Source organism: Penaeus japonicus, unplaced genomic scaffold, assembly GCF_977035675.1.
Source record: "Penaeus japonicus unplaced genomic scaffold, GWHDUDI00000001_assembly GWHDUDI00000002, whole genome shotgun sequence".
NCBI classification, from domain to species: domain Eukaryota; kingdom Metazoa; phylum Arthropoda; class Malacostraca; order Decapoda; family Penaeidae; genus Penaeus; species Penaeus japonicus.
Window position 1 is genome coordinate 12471045 of NW_028234404.1, and position 15000 is coordinate 12486044.

Below are 15000 nucleotides of genomic sequence, written 5' to 3' on the forward strand. Positions count from 1 at the left end.
GTCAGGTAGTATATTGCTTCATGATACCCTGCACCTTATGCTTTTTACCATTTCTCCTAGATGAAGGCACTGATTATGTGTTTCATGGGTAAGTGACCCATTTAAAATTCTAAACATTTGGATAGGGCGCCCTTTCACATCAAGGAAAAGTGGAGTTGGAAAGGGGCTGTTAGATGTTTTAGAATAAAAAGGAAAGAACACTATCCTTGAAGTGTGTCATCAGGAGAATGGAGTCCGGCTTGCTCCCATCAGTCTCTCTCACCAACGTGGTCATGATTCACTATTGGCAGGAACTGTAATACGTTATGAGCATTGTTGATGAAAGTGTTAAAAAGGTTTTGTTGTGACTACATCTTCGAAGTTATACTATGATGTCCAGCACCACGTTGGTACATCCTGAGCTTTATTGTTCCCTACCAAGCTGTACCTGTGTATCAATCATGCATATACTTGTTGCATATAGTGAATGATTCGTTGCTCACTTGTGAATACTATTTTTTCTATTGTAAAGAGTATAGGGAGAAAACTTGTAATGTTTTGTGGTTATAGAATGAATTTCTTTTTAATGTATGATTTAAAAAGGATAAACTTGCCGAGTTGAGCAAGAGTTGGAAGTACAAGATTAATTTAGTTTTCAAGAACTGAAGGGGGATAAAAAAAATACAAAATACAAAATATAAAATAACAAAAAAAAAGCATATATATGAAATCTCTGGCCATCCCACGAGAGGGGCCTGGGACCAGAGAAGAGGATTGGTGATGTGTCAAAGTAGATGCATAATGTGAATACATGTGTATTTATATTTGTTTTTACATATGATTTTTTTTATGTAAGTATTTTTATTGAAACCGTATATTGGAAAAAGAAAATACATTTGAAATTGGTATTACTACAAAATCTTTTTTGTAGTACTATTGATTTTTTGTTACTATTATTATGATTATTGTTAATTGCAATTAACATCTATAAATGTTATGATTTAGAATCATTGATGTTAATTGTAATTTTTGTATTTTATTCATTTTTGATCTCTTTTTTTCTCTTCCAGGAGAATTCATTGTTTCTTGTAATTTCATATATATACACATTATTTTATATCCGTATGCATCTGTTTGTGACAAGGTAATACAATTATCTTGGGAATCAGTGAGTTTATAATTGCACAAGAAAAAGTACAAAAAAAAATTGTAAAAACAAAAATCCAAATAAAAATTGCAAAATAAGTGGATCTTTACTTGCCTCTCCTAATGCATGTAAATGTAGATGCAACTGCGCACACACACATACTGGTTCTCATTCACTTGTACATGAGGCAAACCTTTTAAATACTTTTTGTTTGTAGAAGCCAAATTCAGAAATGAGATCGGTGAGAGGACCTAGGTATGGTAACCCATTGATTCCTGGTATGCAAGTATGCATGCACCATTCACCTTCCTTCCCTTCATTCTTTCTTCCTACTTCCTGTTTCCTCCTTCATTCCTACTATCTCCTCATAGTCCCTTCTTCCTTCCTTCCTTCTCTGTAGGCTTACCTGACCCTATCTATTTTTCCAATTCAATGAATACTGGAGGGAAAAAAAATACTGATGATTAAGCACTTACGAGCCATGTATGTGTAAAATGATGAAATAAAATTATAGTGGACAGTGCCAGACCTTGGCACAAATGATGCAAAATAGAGCTAATATCTAGTGTGTGCTGAATTTAAACAAGTTACAAACTTCTTTTCAGCTTTTTGGTCAGACTAGAAACCGTAAAGCCATTGATTTGGTTACGGTGTTGATCTGAAGGACCACTTTTTGTATGTGAAGGATTGGTGTATTTATTAAACAAAAGCTGGAAGACTAGCTTTAAGGAAGTTGACAGACCCAACATGGATAATTGTTAAATGTGAGAAAAGATAAATATGCACTAGTTCAGACCTACAACTAATATAAGAATTGCCTTTGAAATTGAGTGAAGCTTTTTTTTTTTTTTTTTTAATCTTTCTTGAGGTTTGGTGCTGCCCTTTTCAAGGATGATAGGTGTTGTTTTTGGAAGACCACATTCCGAATGGTGCAGAGTGGGAAGAAGGCATGGGTTTATTATCCATTGGAACCATTACTGATAAGGTATCTGGAAAATTTATGCAAGGAAATCATTTAAGGTGAAGTAGTGGTACATAGACCATAAAGGGTCCTGAGATATCATTAATATAAAAAAAAAAAAAAGCATCTATCACTCCTAGCAAGCTTATGACTTAATTATGCCCCAAATTGTTGAACTGCTCACACCTATTTTTCTTTTTAATCTCATTCTGCAAACACTGCAAGGGTTAATGTAGTAAATGTATCTATTTATATTATAGAGTTCATCTGGAAGAGATTTTAATAGCTCAATGATACATCACATTATCAAAACTTTTTAATCCATGGAGTAAGCCATATTTTGGGCTCAGACTATGGTGTTTGCTATTTTTTTCTTTCTTTTGATTAGATCATACCTGAATGTTTATCTTCAAGTTTGTACTAAAATAGAGATAGAAAATAGAGGGGATTTGATTCAGTGTGACTTTTTTAACACTAGTAAGTCACCCTGAAGTCTTATCTAGAAGTAAATGCCCAGTACCTAACAAAATTTAAATAAAATATCAATTTGCTATTTATCTGATCACTCTTTCAAGCTGTTACAGTGCCATACCACATCCAACCTCCTGCTGCAGCTACTGCTTCCTCCAACAGTTCATTTCCCATTTATTTTCAGCAACCAACCAGTTATATTAACCCTCTCTGGATGGGTGGTACACTACGGTACCGCGCATTCAAGGCCCGTTCGCTGGATGATGCCATACGGCGTCGTTTATTTAACTGATTTAGGCCTATGCGTTCGAGAGCCCCGGCATTGTGACATGCAAGGCTGGAATGGGTTAACTGTATCACTGTTTATGAAACACTGATAAGAAGGGATAAAGAAAACAGGTGAGTATTTTTAAATAAATAAATAAAAAATTTAATGTGCTAACATATATTTCATGCTTCATTTAATATTTCCCAGGTACTAAACCTGGAAATGCAATGACAACAGCAAAGCAAAATCAAACAGCAAAGGCAAAAATGCATCTTGGGGATGGAAGAATATCAGGATGTCCAGTAGTTAATGTACAAAATAAAAAAGATACTAGTACAAAAATAAACTTCAAAGTGATTATAATAGACACATTTTGAGACAGAGGTTGAAAAAGATGAAAGAGGAAGAGGAAGTTGAGGAGAGAAAGAGGGAGAGGGAGAGAGTACAAAGTTTGAGCAAGATACACTTCGGTGGATTAATTCATGATTATGACTCGCAATATACTTCCATGATTAATTAATAGGAAAAATGTTTTGATGACTATTTATTGATTTAAAAAAATAATAAATTTATTCATCCATAAAAACACTGAAAATCATTATTAAAAATCCATGTAACTCAATTGTGTCATTTATACATTTAGCTTATCATTATCCCTTACATTCACATAATAACAGTATAAATATATGCATCTTGAAAGTTCTGAAAATAAACTTCAAATAACACTTCACGAAGCAGTGTTATCTTCATGAAATAATTAGCAAGATGAATTTTATGGTCTAGCTTCCTTTACTTGAAGGCTTTTTCAAGTAATTGTGTAATTCATGATAAAGAGTCTTTGGAAGAAGCTGTATAACCATGAATTCAAAACAAAGCAATTATCATATCATTCATAATATTTAACATATTCCAATAAATAAAAAATAAGATATATCAAAATATAATTATGGATTAAACATTTGCCCTTTTATATTTATCATGTTTATGAAAGGTGGATGCTCACAGGATAATAGGGAGTAGCTACTGGATAGTGTAAAGTTTCTATATTCATTAAGATCAGTGATTAAACGCTCTTTGAGATCCTCTAGAATGAATATTTTCTTTATGGAGTGTTCTAAACTTGGCTCAGTTGGTTCTGGCACAATACGAGGTGTGCCCGAATTGGTTGTGTACTTTGAGCTTGACACACTTGGGGTTATTTCTGCAGCTTCCATGCCTGATGTATTACCTCCAAGACCTCTTTCGACAGTTTCACTCAAGGAAGAAAATCTTGGTCCGCCTTCTTTTTTTATTGTCTTGGGTTTTTCTGTTTCTTCTATTATTCCTTCCTCTTGTGATAATTCCCTTTTCTTGATATCTTCTCCCTGACTTAAATCACTTTCCTTCACCTTGACATTATGGCTACCATTTTTCTCGCTCTCTACACTAATTTGCATAATATCATCAGCCGTCTCCTCTGTTCCTTCTTTATTGAATGCCTTTTTGTCTACTGGAATCTTCTCAATGTTGACTTCCACTTCAACAGTTGAGCTGTGGTCTTCAGCATCAGGTGACTTGCCATCCTGAATACCTTCAGCAGAGGTGGATTCCTTCACAGTAAGAACCGTCTCAAATTCACCCTCTGACTCTGGTTGGGATTCATCTATCTCCAAATCCTTATTCTTCTCCTTTTCACTGCATTCCTCTTCAATTTTCATATTCCTTGGGGGTTTCATCTTGTGCCCAACGTGTTTCTTCCAAGGTGCAGCAGGGTCCAAAATCAATGCAACTTGGTCAGTTATGGAGAGGGACCAATCATCTTCTTTGGTGAAACAGCAAGCAAGAGCACCCGGGTCAATAGGATGAGCCTCTGTGCCAAGAGAAGGTGAGTTGTGTCAAATATAATAAAGAAAAGGTAACATGTACATCCTAAAGTACTTCTTAAAACCAATGAGGGAACTACAAAGGAAATGAGTAGACTATGCATGATAGTATTAAACAGGATTCTATAGTAACTTAATATCATTAAAAATTACATGTATTTGCATTTCACATGCATATGAAAATTCACTTTTGAATGGCATGAGTACATAATTATATATATGGCATATCATTTGTGCAAATCTTGGAGGACTTAAAACAACAATTTCAGTGTATAACCAGGGTAACTACTAACAGATTGGTGGGAATCATTTTCATGGCAAAGATGGTTCCACAAGGCCTTATTCAACAAGGAGTCAATTAGTAGGCTTACTTGAGCCTATTTACCCATTTTCACAAAAAAAAAAAAAAAAAAAAAAAAAAAAATAAAAATAAATAAATAAATAAATAAATAAATAAATAAAATCATTATCATTAACCCATGCAGATTGGGATAGATTTGCTTGCCCAGATCTCAGAGCAAGGCACCTTCATGCGACATATCACTACCTTTCACGCTCTCTTTCATTCACTCGTAAAACCAGAGCCATTTTTGTGTCCATCCTTTTTTCATGTTCTACAGTATTGTAAGACTTCCATGAGTCATAGGAGTCACATGAGTCAATGTTGCAGTTGACTAAAATTGTAGTATAGGGTCCATATCAGCAATTATTTTCTTTATACTCAGTGTGATATAAGTATTTCAGTTTTATGGAAGGACAAAAGACAACTTTACTTTTTTTGTAGACATGTACTGTCTTAACCCTCTCTGGATGGGTGGTACACTACGGTGCCGCTCATTCAAGGGCCCGGTTGGCACCATATGGTGCCAGTCATTTAATTGATTTAGGCCTAAGCGTTCGGGAGCCCCGGTATTGTAACATGCAAGGCTGGAATGACCCCGTCGTACGTGGGTTAACCCACTCACGATGATTGTTAATACAAAAAAAATAATCATGCACAATGAAGATAACATGAAGAGATATTGAAAAGGAAGGACACCTATGGTTATGACTGCGAATGCCACAGCACAAGGCAGCCTTACTGGCCCAGGGGCACATTATAGACATGGGCATGGTTTGAGCCACATTCCTCTTCTCATTCTACTTGTACATCCTTCATCGATGGTATTTTTAAGTAAAATGACATCGTTTTGCTGTATGTCATTGCTTTCTGAAGATAGTGCTTGATAGAGATGGGTACCATTCAAAGCTCTCTCTCCTGCTAGTGCTATGAGAAAGTGGTGACATCTATGTTTTTGATTTTAGATTAAACTCATTTTGCTTAATATTACAGCAATCATAGTACAATAAAGAAACATGGCGATCCACTCTCCCAACGTCAAATATGGCATGATGACTATCGTCATGTACATCACAACACCAACCTTCAGGCCAAAATCTCAAGTGTCATGTATATTATGATACCCATCCGCAATGGGTTAGCATTAAAACAAAAATAATCATGATGATACTAATAATAACATTAGGAATAATGATGGTTTTTTTTTTTTTTTTGCCAAAAAAAATCAAGGAAAAGAGGAAACCAGTGAGGGCAAAAAGGCCTACTAATTGACTCCTTCATGATAGTGCTTGTGAAACCATATATTTGTAAAAAAGTTCAGTTCAGTTCAGACAGATATGCGAAGACGTCGCTTCGCCCGGGCTATATGCTCAAGGCGGCCCGGCCTCTGCCAGCTATGAGTGCTGACTCATCTTATCTAATCTTATCTTGTAAAAAAGAAAAATATAAGAAATCCATAGTTGGCTATGTATGTCCCTAACATCAGTAGGTTAGAGGCAAATAAAAAGTCTTAAAAATAACTAAAATGCCCATGAATTCTACAATGGGACATTGAAGTTGGCTAAAATCCCTTTCAATCTAAGATTATTTCTTCCCCCCCCCCCCCAGCAATTAGATACCACTGCATAATTTTATATGAGAAATTTATTGAATCAAAGCTAGTAATGATATTTTCATTTGTTTAGTGGCCATAAGACTTAATTCTTCTTAAGCTGACAAAATTAAAGTAACTACTTGAGCATATATCTCTAATGATAAGAATGTGTATAACATATACGTCTACACTCAGTCTTTCTTTATATCTTACCTGTGTTAAAAATATAACCTCCACCTTCAACAATGCATTCCCTTTCTCCAACTCTGTGCACTTGACCTCTCTCTCCTGTGTTGTGAATCCAGTTTTCAGTGTCGAAAAGGAGATACAAGTACTTTGTTGTTTCCGCAAGGAAGAAACTCTCCATACGATTCTCCAGCGTGTGGTCGTTTACATTCTTCACCTGGAAGGAGAATGGCAAATGCTGTTTATATATATATATATATTTTCATATAAATGTATATACAGTTTAAACATCAAAATTAAAAAGCCCAGAAAAAAATAAAAGTTTAAAAGGATGAGGAAGATTGCTGAAATACTTTCTTACAAATGAGGTATATGATTCTCACCCAAATCTTCTATTATCATCTTTTTTGCTTACAGTTCAGAATTAACCTTATAATCTAGAATTTTGTTTACACTCTTTGTGACACTATAAGAGCTAATTGTTATGTTATTCTATGAAACAGGACATTGTGGTAATCAGAAGTTTTGCAATAGTACTAATTATGGCATATTTGGGAGGCATGATGTACTTCATGGTTATATTATCAAAGGAAATACATTAGACATACAGAGATACATTACAACACTTCAATCATTTGGAATTAGTATTGAACCATCCACTATGGTTTCATTTCATCAATATTCTTTACACACAGGTGATTCTACATGCATCAAATTACCAAGAGGTCAATTAGTAGGCCTAACTGACTTTACCTCATTTCCTTGAATTTTCAGGAAAAATGTTTTCCTTTCTAGTACTATTTTTATCCTCACTGATTTTATTACTGTCATTGCTTTTGTCATTCTAATTACAACAGTAATAACAATAATAATAGTAATATATATATTTATTTTTATCACAAATAGTTAAGGAATGGGGTAAGCATATGAGGTCAGGAAGACCTACTACCTGCCCCTTTTGTGACTAAAATCATGTGGTACCACTTATTCATGAAAAAAAATATTTGTAAAACAAAACCACATTTGACAGTGTATGCACTCCCATTGTCAATGGATTAAGAAACACATGTTACATGAAACCGACTGAATGTTGGATGTCACCAGACACATGTGCAGAAGGATGTCAATCAAACAGAATTAAATGAGACATGACTGTATATAGCAATGTGATAGATGTAACTTAATGTAAGCATTTTGACATGCTAGTTTTTGAATGACAGGGAATAAAATGTATAGCATAACTTACTTCCTACTATTCAATTTTGAATAAATAACAAACACAGAGTGAAATTTCATTCTTTTGAGGCTTGAAAGCATCTTTATCTACTTTTATACATAATCCCTTTTTTATATGTAAATGCCTTCTCATCACCCCTATTGTCTTAGTTTAATGTATAATTATCATTTAAATCTAGAATACTACCTAGAGAAAAACAGTACTGCAGGGACTGACTGGGTCCTTTTGAATGAGTGGGTTTAGTACCACATATTCTGGGATACTTCTTCGAGTAGGTTGTTACGATAAAAAAAGGAGGTTGTCTTGTTCCTACATTAATTAATTGGGACATATTATTCTGTTATTTATATGTAAGAGTACCTTAGTTAATATGATATTTGTATGAATTTCTAGGACTATCATTGAGTGATTACTATTTCTAAATTTGAACCCACTCTAACAAGAAAAATAGATGATCAACTTATTGGATTGGTAAGGCTCTGTGGTACTAGTACTAAATATTCTGTAGTGCATTCTAGAGTATATAAATTGAACTCCTTGTCAGTTAGGTTGTATGTTTTATGAGTATCAATGCATTATGACAGTAGCCCTTAACAGAAATAACTTGTTTGGAGGCAGAGAATAATTATGAATTAATTTTCAAAGAACTGCAGGCATCTATAATGATAAACATGATGTTTGAACATTTTCAATTTCAATTTTCTCACAATACTTCCTAAGAGGGTTATCTTACCGTAGCATAACCACATTCAGTACGAGCAGTATGCTGAATGCTTGCCACAAGATCAGCACCCATCTGAAGAATTGTTTCATCCTTGGTGGCTCTATACAAATACATCAATGACTCCACTAACTCTGGTCGCAGTGGATAACCTTCCCGATTAGCTGATGCTTCAGCCTGGAATATAATTGTTACATATATATACTTTTCAGTATAATCTTATAAACAGTATGCCTTATGATGGTCCACACCAAAGATACAGACACATGTATTTATTATACTGCTTTGTGACTACTGATTTAATATTTATAAATCAACTTGGTCATTCCTCTATCTCCTAATATTGTAATTAGATTAGTATATCTATATTTCCAATCATATATTTTTATTTATCATTCCCTTACCCTTGGAATGTTGTAAAATTCTGGAGTAAACCCAAACTGCTTCCATACTTGGTGGTAATTGAATACACTCTTGAGGGCAGAATTAACATCACCTGTAAAATGCATTGATTTATCTTTATTACAAAAAATATACATTGTTATATACCATTATATAGCTATAGAAATATTATACAAAACAAATTGATGGGAAAATAAATGAATGACCATAGCAAAGTCATGGATAGAAGAGAGAATGGAGAGAAACAGAGAGAAAGTGAGGAGAGTGAAGGAAAAAATCAACAAACTGATACACAACTGAAACCCAACTCTTCCTTACCTACGAGGGCCAGGACTCCCGGCCAATAAGCTTCAAGAGACTGAAAAACTGCCATTGTCACATGACCTTTGGTCATTGTGGCCCACAAATACCAGTCCTCATGGCGAAGATGCTTATCGGCTGCAACTCTTGCTTGATTAAATATTGCCATCAATTCTGGCCTTTGGAGAAGAGTTGCTCCTTTCACAAGATATTCAAAGTAAGAATCTATGCCAGCTCCTGGAAGGTTACCATAGCAATTGCTGAATCTCTTGTGTAAAAAATGTGAAAATGCATATCTAACACACTAAAGCTATTTTCACATCATTTTTAAAAATAAGATTTATATCTTTATTTATTTGAAAAATTATTAAAACTATGTAACTCATGTTCAATAATGATAAAAGAACTGACTATCATAAAACATATTTAATAAATTGGTCTAACTATAGTGCTGATTTTCTCTTATGGTTTGTCATATATTACTCCTTGAAGAGGATATTATTTATAGCAGCACTGTGATTCAATTCAGAATTTCAGAAAAAAATATAATAAAAATATCAAATGCACTCTAGGTGAAAGTGACAGTAGAATCATACCTATCCCAGAATCCTGGGCTGTCCATCTTCCTGTAGAGACATCTACATGGTTACCTAAGAGGTCAATTGCAGACCTATGATCCCAAACAGCATGAAGTGCACGCAAGGCAACCTAAAAGTATTTCAGTGTTGTCAGTCCAGACAAATGATTTTCAATGCACTTGAATTATATCATGTGCATAAATGCTTAATATTTGGGTCAATAAGTGCAAACCAATTTTACTGTTAGAAATTATCATGATACTTTTAAAATCCAGTTGATAAACAGGTACACTTACACCTTTTAATTAAATTTCTTTATAATAAAAATATGCATTGGTCTAAATCTATCTGAATAAACATTCAGACATAAACATCTATCATCAGGATAGCAGGGGCACGTCAAAATAACCAGGCTAGATAATAATATTCTTTAAACTCACTCTCACCACAAAAAATCAGTGCACTAGCCTTTGTTGCATCCAATATTGGAAGTATGGGGACTGTATTTCCCCCATCACTTGTATTTGATTCTAGTGCAGCCTACATTTGTTCTTCAATATTGAGCATGGCCAGAACCAAGAATCTATTTAACACTTAGAAAATAGTGCAACCTCCATTACTGTGTAGGATGCTGTATCTCTCATCTTGAAATTGAAATTTTGGTAAAAATGTCAAACTTTACAAATATTCTATTCTGAAATTTATTACATATTGATATTATTTTTCATCTAAGATATATAAAGACACATAATTCTATTTGGGGGCAGAGTCTAGGTGTTAGATAAATTGTTTTCAATATATCCAGAGCCACATGAATATTGAGCAATATAAAGATTAATACTCTACCTCAAGAAAAAATAAATAAATAAAAACATAAAAAAATACAAGTACAAAACCTATTAAAGTGCAATCATGTAAAAAGACATTACCTCTTCATACACTGGATCACCAGTAAGTCTGGACAAGGTGCCAAATTCTACAATGTATGTCCCGACCCCAGCTGTACATGTCACTGTGGTTTCTCCCTCTGGTACTCCATCTTTTAAGTTGACTGTTCCATATGGCATTCCTGTGGATCAAGTGAATAAATTAATATCTAAAATCAAAATTACATGAATGAATAAACTACAGTGAATACATTTTCTGTTATAATGTATAGCATCTAACAAAAAACAAAAAATAATTGTTTCTTATTATTTTGAAGGAAGGTATCATGATATAGGAGGCATTCAAGTTAAGATGATCACCTGCATTATAATCTAACTTGATAAATAGGAACAATATACATCTCTTTCTATCATTGCTATATTTTCTTTGTATCATGGAAACAAAGCATTGCTTGGGACAATATTAACATGCAGCACTCATTAAAAAAAAAGTTTTAGTAGAAAAGGGAATCAGATGCACATTTATAATTCAACACAAGTTACAGCTTCTGCTGCTTTAAAAAAAATGCAACTATGTGTGTCTAACATCTATTTCTGAGATCACTAACTATAGTCTGGTTGTATTCTTTAAAAGTATATAAATATAAGAGAAGCTATCGATATTCATTATATATATATATATACTTTAGGCTAATATGTATGATTCTTTTACATGTTTCTAAGGGATCATAAAGTTTGTCAAAAATATTCAATACTATGAAGAATTTAACTTCACCAAATTTCATCATAAAGAGATACTCCTGCTTAAATATCAAACTTTCCCTTAACCCTTTCCCGACAGGGCACGTTGATAAGTGAAAACCCCTACACCGGGCCACTGCAATATTGAATTGGAAACGTCACAATGGCATGACGCCCCGGCATCGGGAATTTGGCTGTGTCACATGGGTGTGAAGCACCGTCGTCATAGGGTTAAGACATACTTCAAGAATAAGTTACTTTCCCTTGTATGTATTTTGTATTTCACAAAAATATGATATTCAAATCAAGGACACCAAAAAAAGGACACAATCACCGCACGAGTCTTTATAGTCTGCACAAAAATCTTGTTAGCTGAGGCATAATATCTGACTACAAAATTTGACCACAAAATGCAAGTCAAATTTAGAATAACTTACCTGTAGGAGTGTCAAAAGCTGGTAAAAGTCTGTCTGCCATATCTTTAGCCATTGTCAAAAGTGGTCCTTTACATGGCCATCCTTGTTCAACATCCACCCCCATCCTGCAAGATGAAGTAAATTTAGAGCAAAGTATATACTTGAAAACTTCACTTGTACACAAAAATATAAATAGAAGTACAATTAAATACAAGGGAAGACATTGTCTGTTCTCAATAATAATAATAATTATAAAATTAAATGTTGGTAGTGCTCCTAAAATTAATAATGCTAATAACCAAAGAAAATCATTATCTGAGTAACACCACAAAGTAATTGTTTATCTTTTATATTTATATTTCTTACTGGTATAATTTCATAAATTTAGAAACAAAACACAATCTATTAGTATGATAAAATAAAAATCACAAGAAAGTAAATAATAGTGCCAGACATTAAGAAAGAGATAGTAAAACAAATGCCACTCACTTTCTTGACATGAGATGTGCACTGAGCAGACCGCCTACAATCCTAATGTTTGTTTCAAAGACAGAAACATTTATGTCAACATCAAAGTTGGCTTTCTGTGTAATGAGATGGGCAACCCTCTGGAATTCCGTTTTGTTGCCCATCACTGCTAGAGTGTCCAAGGCATCAATCAGGGTCAGGGAGTAACTGGAAAATGCAAAATATGATTAATAAAACTTGCAAAGATTTGATGTTTGACTGATAAAATATTCACTAATCTATCAATGGCTTTTCTTTAAATTATATTCAATTGTAAAAAAAATCCTCAAAAAGGTGTTTGTGACCCAGTTAAGAGAACCCATATCATTATGTCATTATGATATTTTGGGGATCCCTAATAAAATAAATAACAAAAATATATATTTGATATATTTCAGATATGTCACAAGTTACAATTAAAATGACTGACCAAACAAATGGTATTTTCCAAGGGGAACAACAAATTCTACTTTCATTAAATTTGATTTAATATCTGCCAAAAACCACAAGCTGCAATCATTTCTGCAACTACCTGCCCCAGGTGTCATGCCCATCACAGGATAAAGGTCGTAGTTCATCATATGGATAGGCATATTTCATGTACCCATCATAGGCATGATAAAACATGCCACGTACCTCTTCCCTGGAAAAAGAGATAAGTTTTCATGTTACACTCTCCAAGAGAAATTCTACAATTACACATTTAATTTATACAATGACATCGGAGCCAATCTCTGTTTTCCTGAATTCATTAGTTATCATAACCAATATTAATTGATATTCAAGTTCAGTCACTGAAAAACAATATATATTTATATATAATATATATATATATATATATATATATATATATATATATATATATATATATAATATATATATATATATATATAATATATATATATATATATATAATATATATATATATATATATATATGAATATATGTGTGTACACACACACACACACACACACACACACACACACACACACACACACACACACACACACACACACACACACACACACACACACACACACACACACACACACACACACACACACACACACACACACACACACACACACACACACACACACACACACACACACACACACACACACATATATATAAACAAAAGAAAGATATGTAGACTTCACAAATATTTATCAATCTAATTCTATCAACCAGATGATTAAAAAAGGTGATTCAGTTAGACATGAAAAACAGAAAACTAGATCTAAAAAGCTGGACTCTTTTATTTCCTCTAGATGGTTAATATTTTTCTTAGATTTATCTATTCTGAGATTATAAAACATAGCTTTGTCTATACCTTTAAATCTTATCTTCCCCTGTCTATCTGACAGAATAAATAATCATAGTATATATTCACTTGTCTTTCATAATATGACTTAGGCACATAGGAATGGGCCATGAACCATCATACAAAATGAGCAACTAAATACTAGATATAAAGTAAAAGTATATTTTTTGGAAAAAAAGTAATCATTATAATTCTACTAAAATTTTTTACTACTTCACCAAATCATAGGTTAACATAGCCTACACATTTCTATTTCCTCTTTCATATATTTCATTGTTCTTCAAAATAAGGTTACACTTCATTATTACATATAAGGAGGAACAATTTTCGAAATAGTTATAAATAATTAAGGACACTTAAATAAACTGCACAAGTACTGGAGTAAACTTTATAATCAAAGTATGACTGAACACAACCAACATTATACATAACAATCAAATCACTTGTACACTAACATAAAATAGCCACAAATTACAAATCAAAGCTAAATTCAGTTGAAAATAACATGCTTCTACAAAAAAATATAAGATCCTTCCAGCTCAAGATTGTGTCCGTAATATCTGTGAGGATAAACAGAATTTTTGGTGAATTGAATCCTTTGGGTTAATATGCAATCCAATCAAAATCCATGCAACCAATCTGGATCAGCTACTATGTAATTAAAGATTTGATTATATAAATCAATCCACATTATTAAGGCAGAAAAAAAATTCAATAAAATGTGTATAACAATACTCATTTAAAAGTAATTACCGAAGCCTCTGTGCCTGTTTGATCAATATAACCAACACATGTGAGTGTCCAACGCTGGCTTAACCACTGGTCACCAAGGCCTTTGCACTTTTTAGCTAAGGCTAACATACCTTCATCCTTTATATACATGCTTTACCAAAGATACTGATAAGCATGGAAGCTGCAGCAATTATTTGATGTTTTGACACTTAAATTATGACCAATAGTCATTACAACCAGTTTCCATGGACTAAATCTATTATATTTCACCAGCATACATGATAAGCAGTCCAACCATAATAAACTTATTTACCCTTGGCTTCAGTCCTGTAGCCGTTCAGTCAATC

At 33.3% G+C, this 15000-nt stretch overlaps 2 protein-coding genes across 6 annotated transcripts in view; one reads left to right on the top strand and one right to left on the bottom strand.

The window, feature by feature from the left end:
• The window catches only part of Pdcd4 (Programmed cell death 4), an 11821-nt gene extending 10597 nt beyond the window's left edge, over window positions 1-1224 (top strand). For all 5 annotated transcript variants that reach the window (XM_086547400.1, XM_086547411.1, XM_086547388.1 and 2 more), the window contains exon 8: window positions 1-1224. This exon is cut by the window's left edge and continues 554 nt beyond it. The gene's annotated coding sequence lies outside the window, so the exon portion shown is untranslated.
• A 1740-nt stretch (window positions 1225-2964) lies between these two features.
• The window catches only part of Edem1 (ER degradation-enhancing alpha-mannosidase-like protein 2), a 12884-nt gene continuing 848 nt past the window's right edge, over window positions 2965-15000 (bottom strand). Inside the window, exons 2-11 of the mRNA XM_043027628.2 lie at window positions 13130-13240; window positions 12580-12765; window positions 12112-12215; window positions 10976-11115; window positions 10065-10176; window positions 9487-9705; window positions 9171-9262; window positions 8779-8943; window positions 6836-7025; window positions 2965-4675 (exon numbers count right to left, since the gene is read on the bottom strand). Of these exons, the coding sequence (XP_042883562.2) occupies window positions 3771-4675; window positions 6836-7025; window positions 8779-8943; window positions 9171-9262; window positions 9487-9705; window positions 10065-10176; window positions 10976-11115; window positions 12112-12215; window positions 12580-12765; window positions 13130-13240 (2224 nt within the window). The 3' untranslated portion in view covers window positions 2965-3770. The remainder of the gene's footprint in view (window positions 4676-6835; window positions 7026-8778; window positions 8944-9170; window positions 9263-9486; window positions 9706-10064; window positions 10177-10975; window positions 11116-12111; window positions 12216-12579; window positions 12766-13129; window positions 13241-15000) is intronic.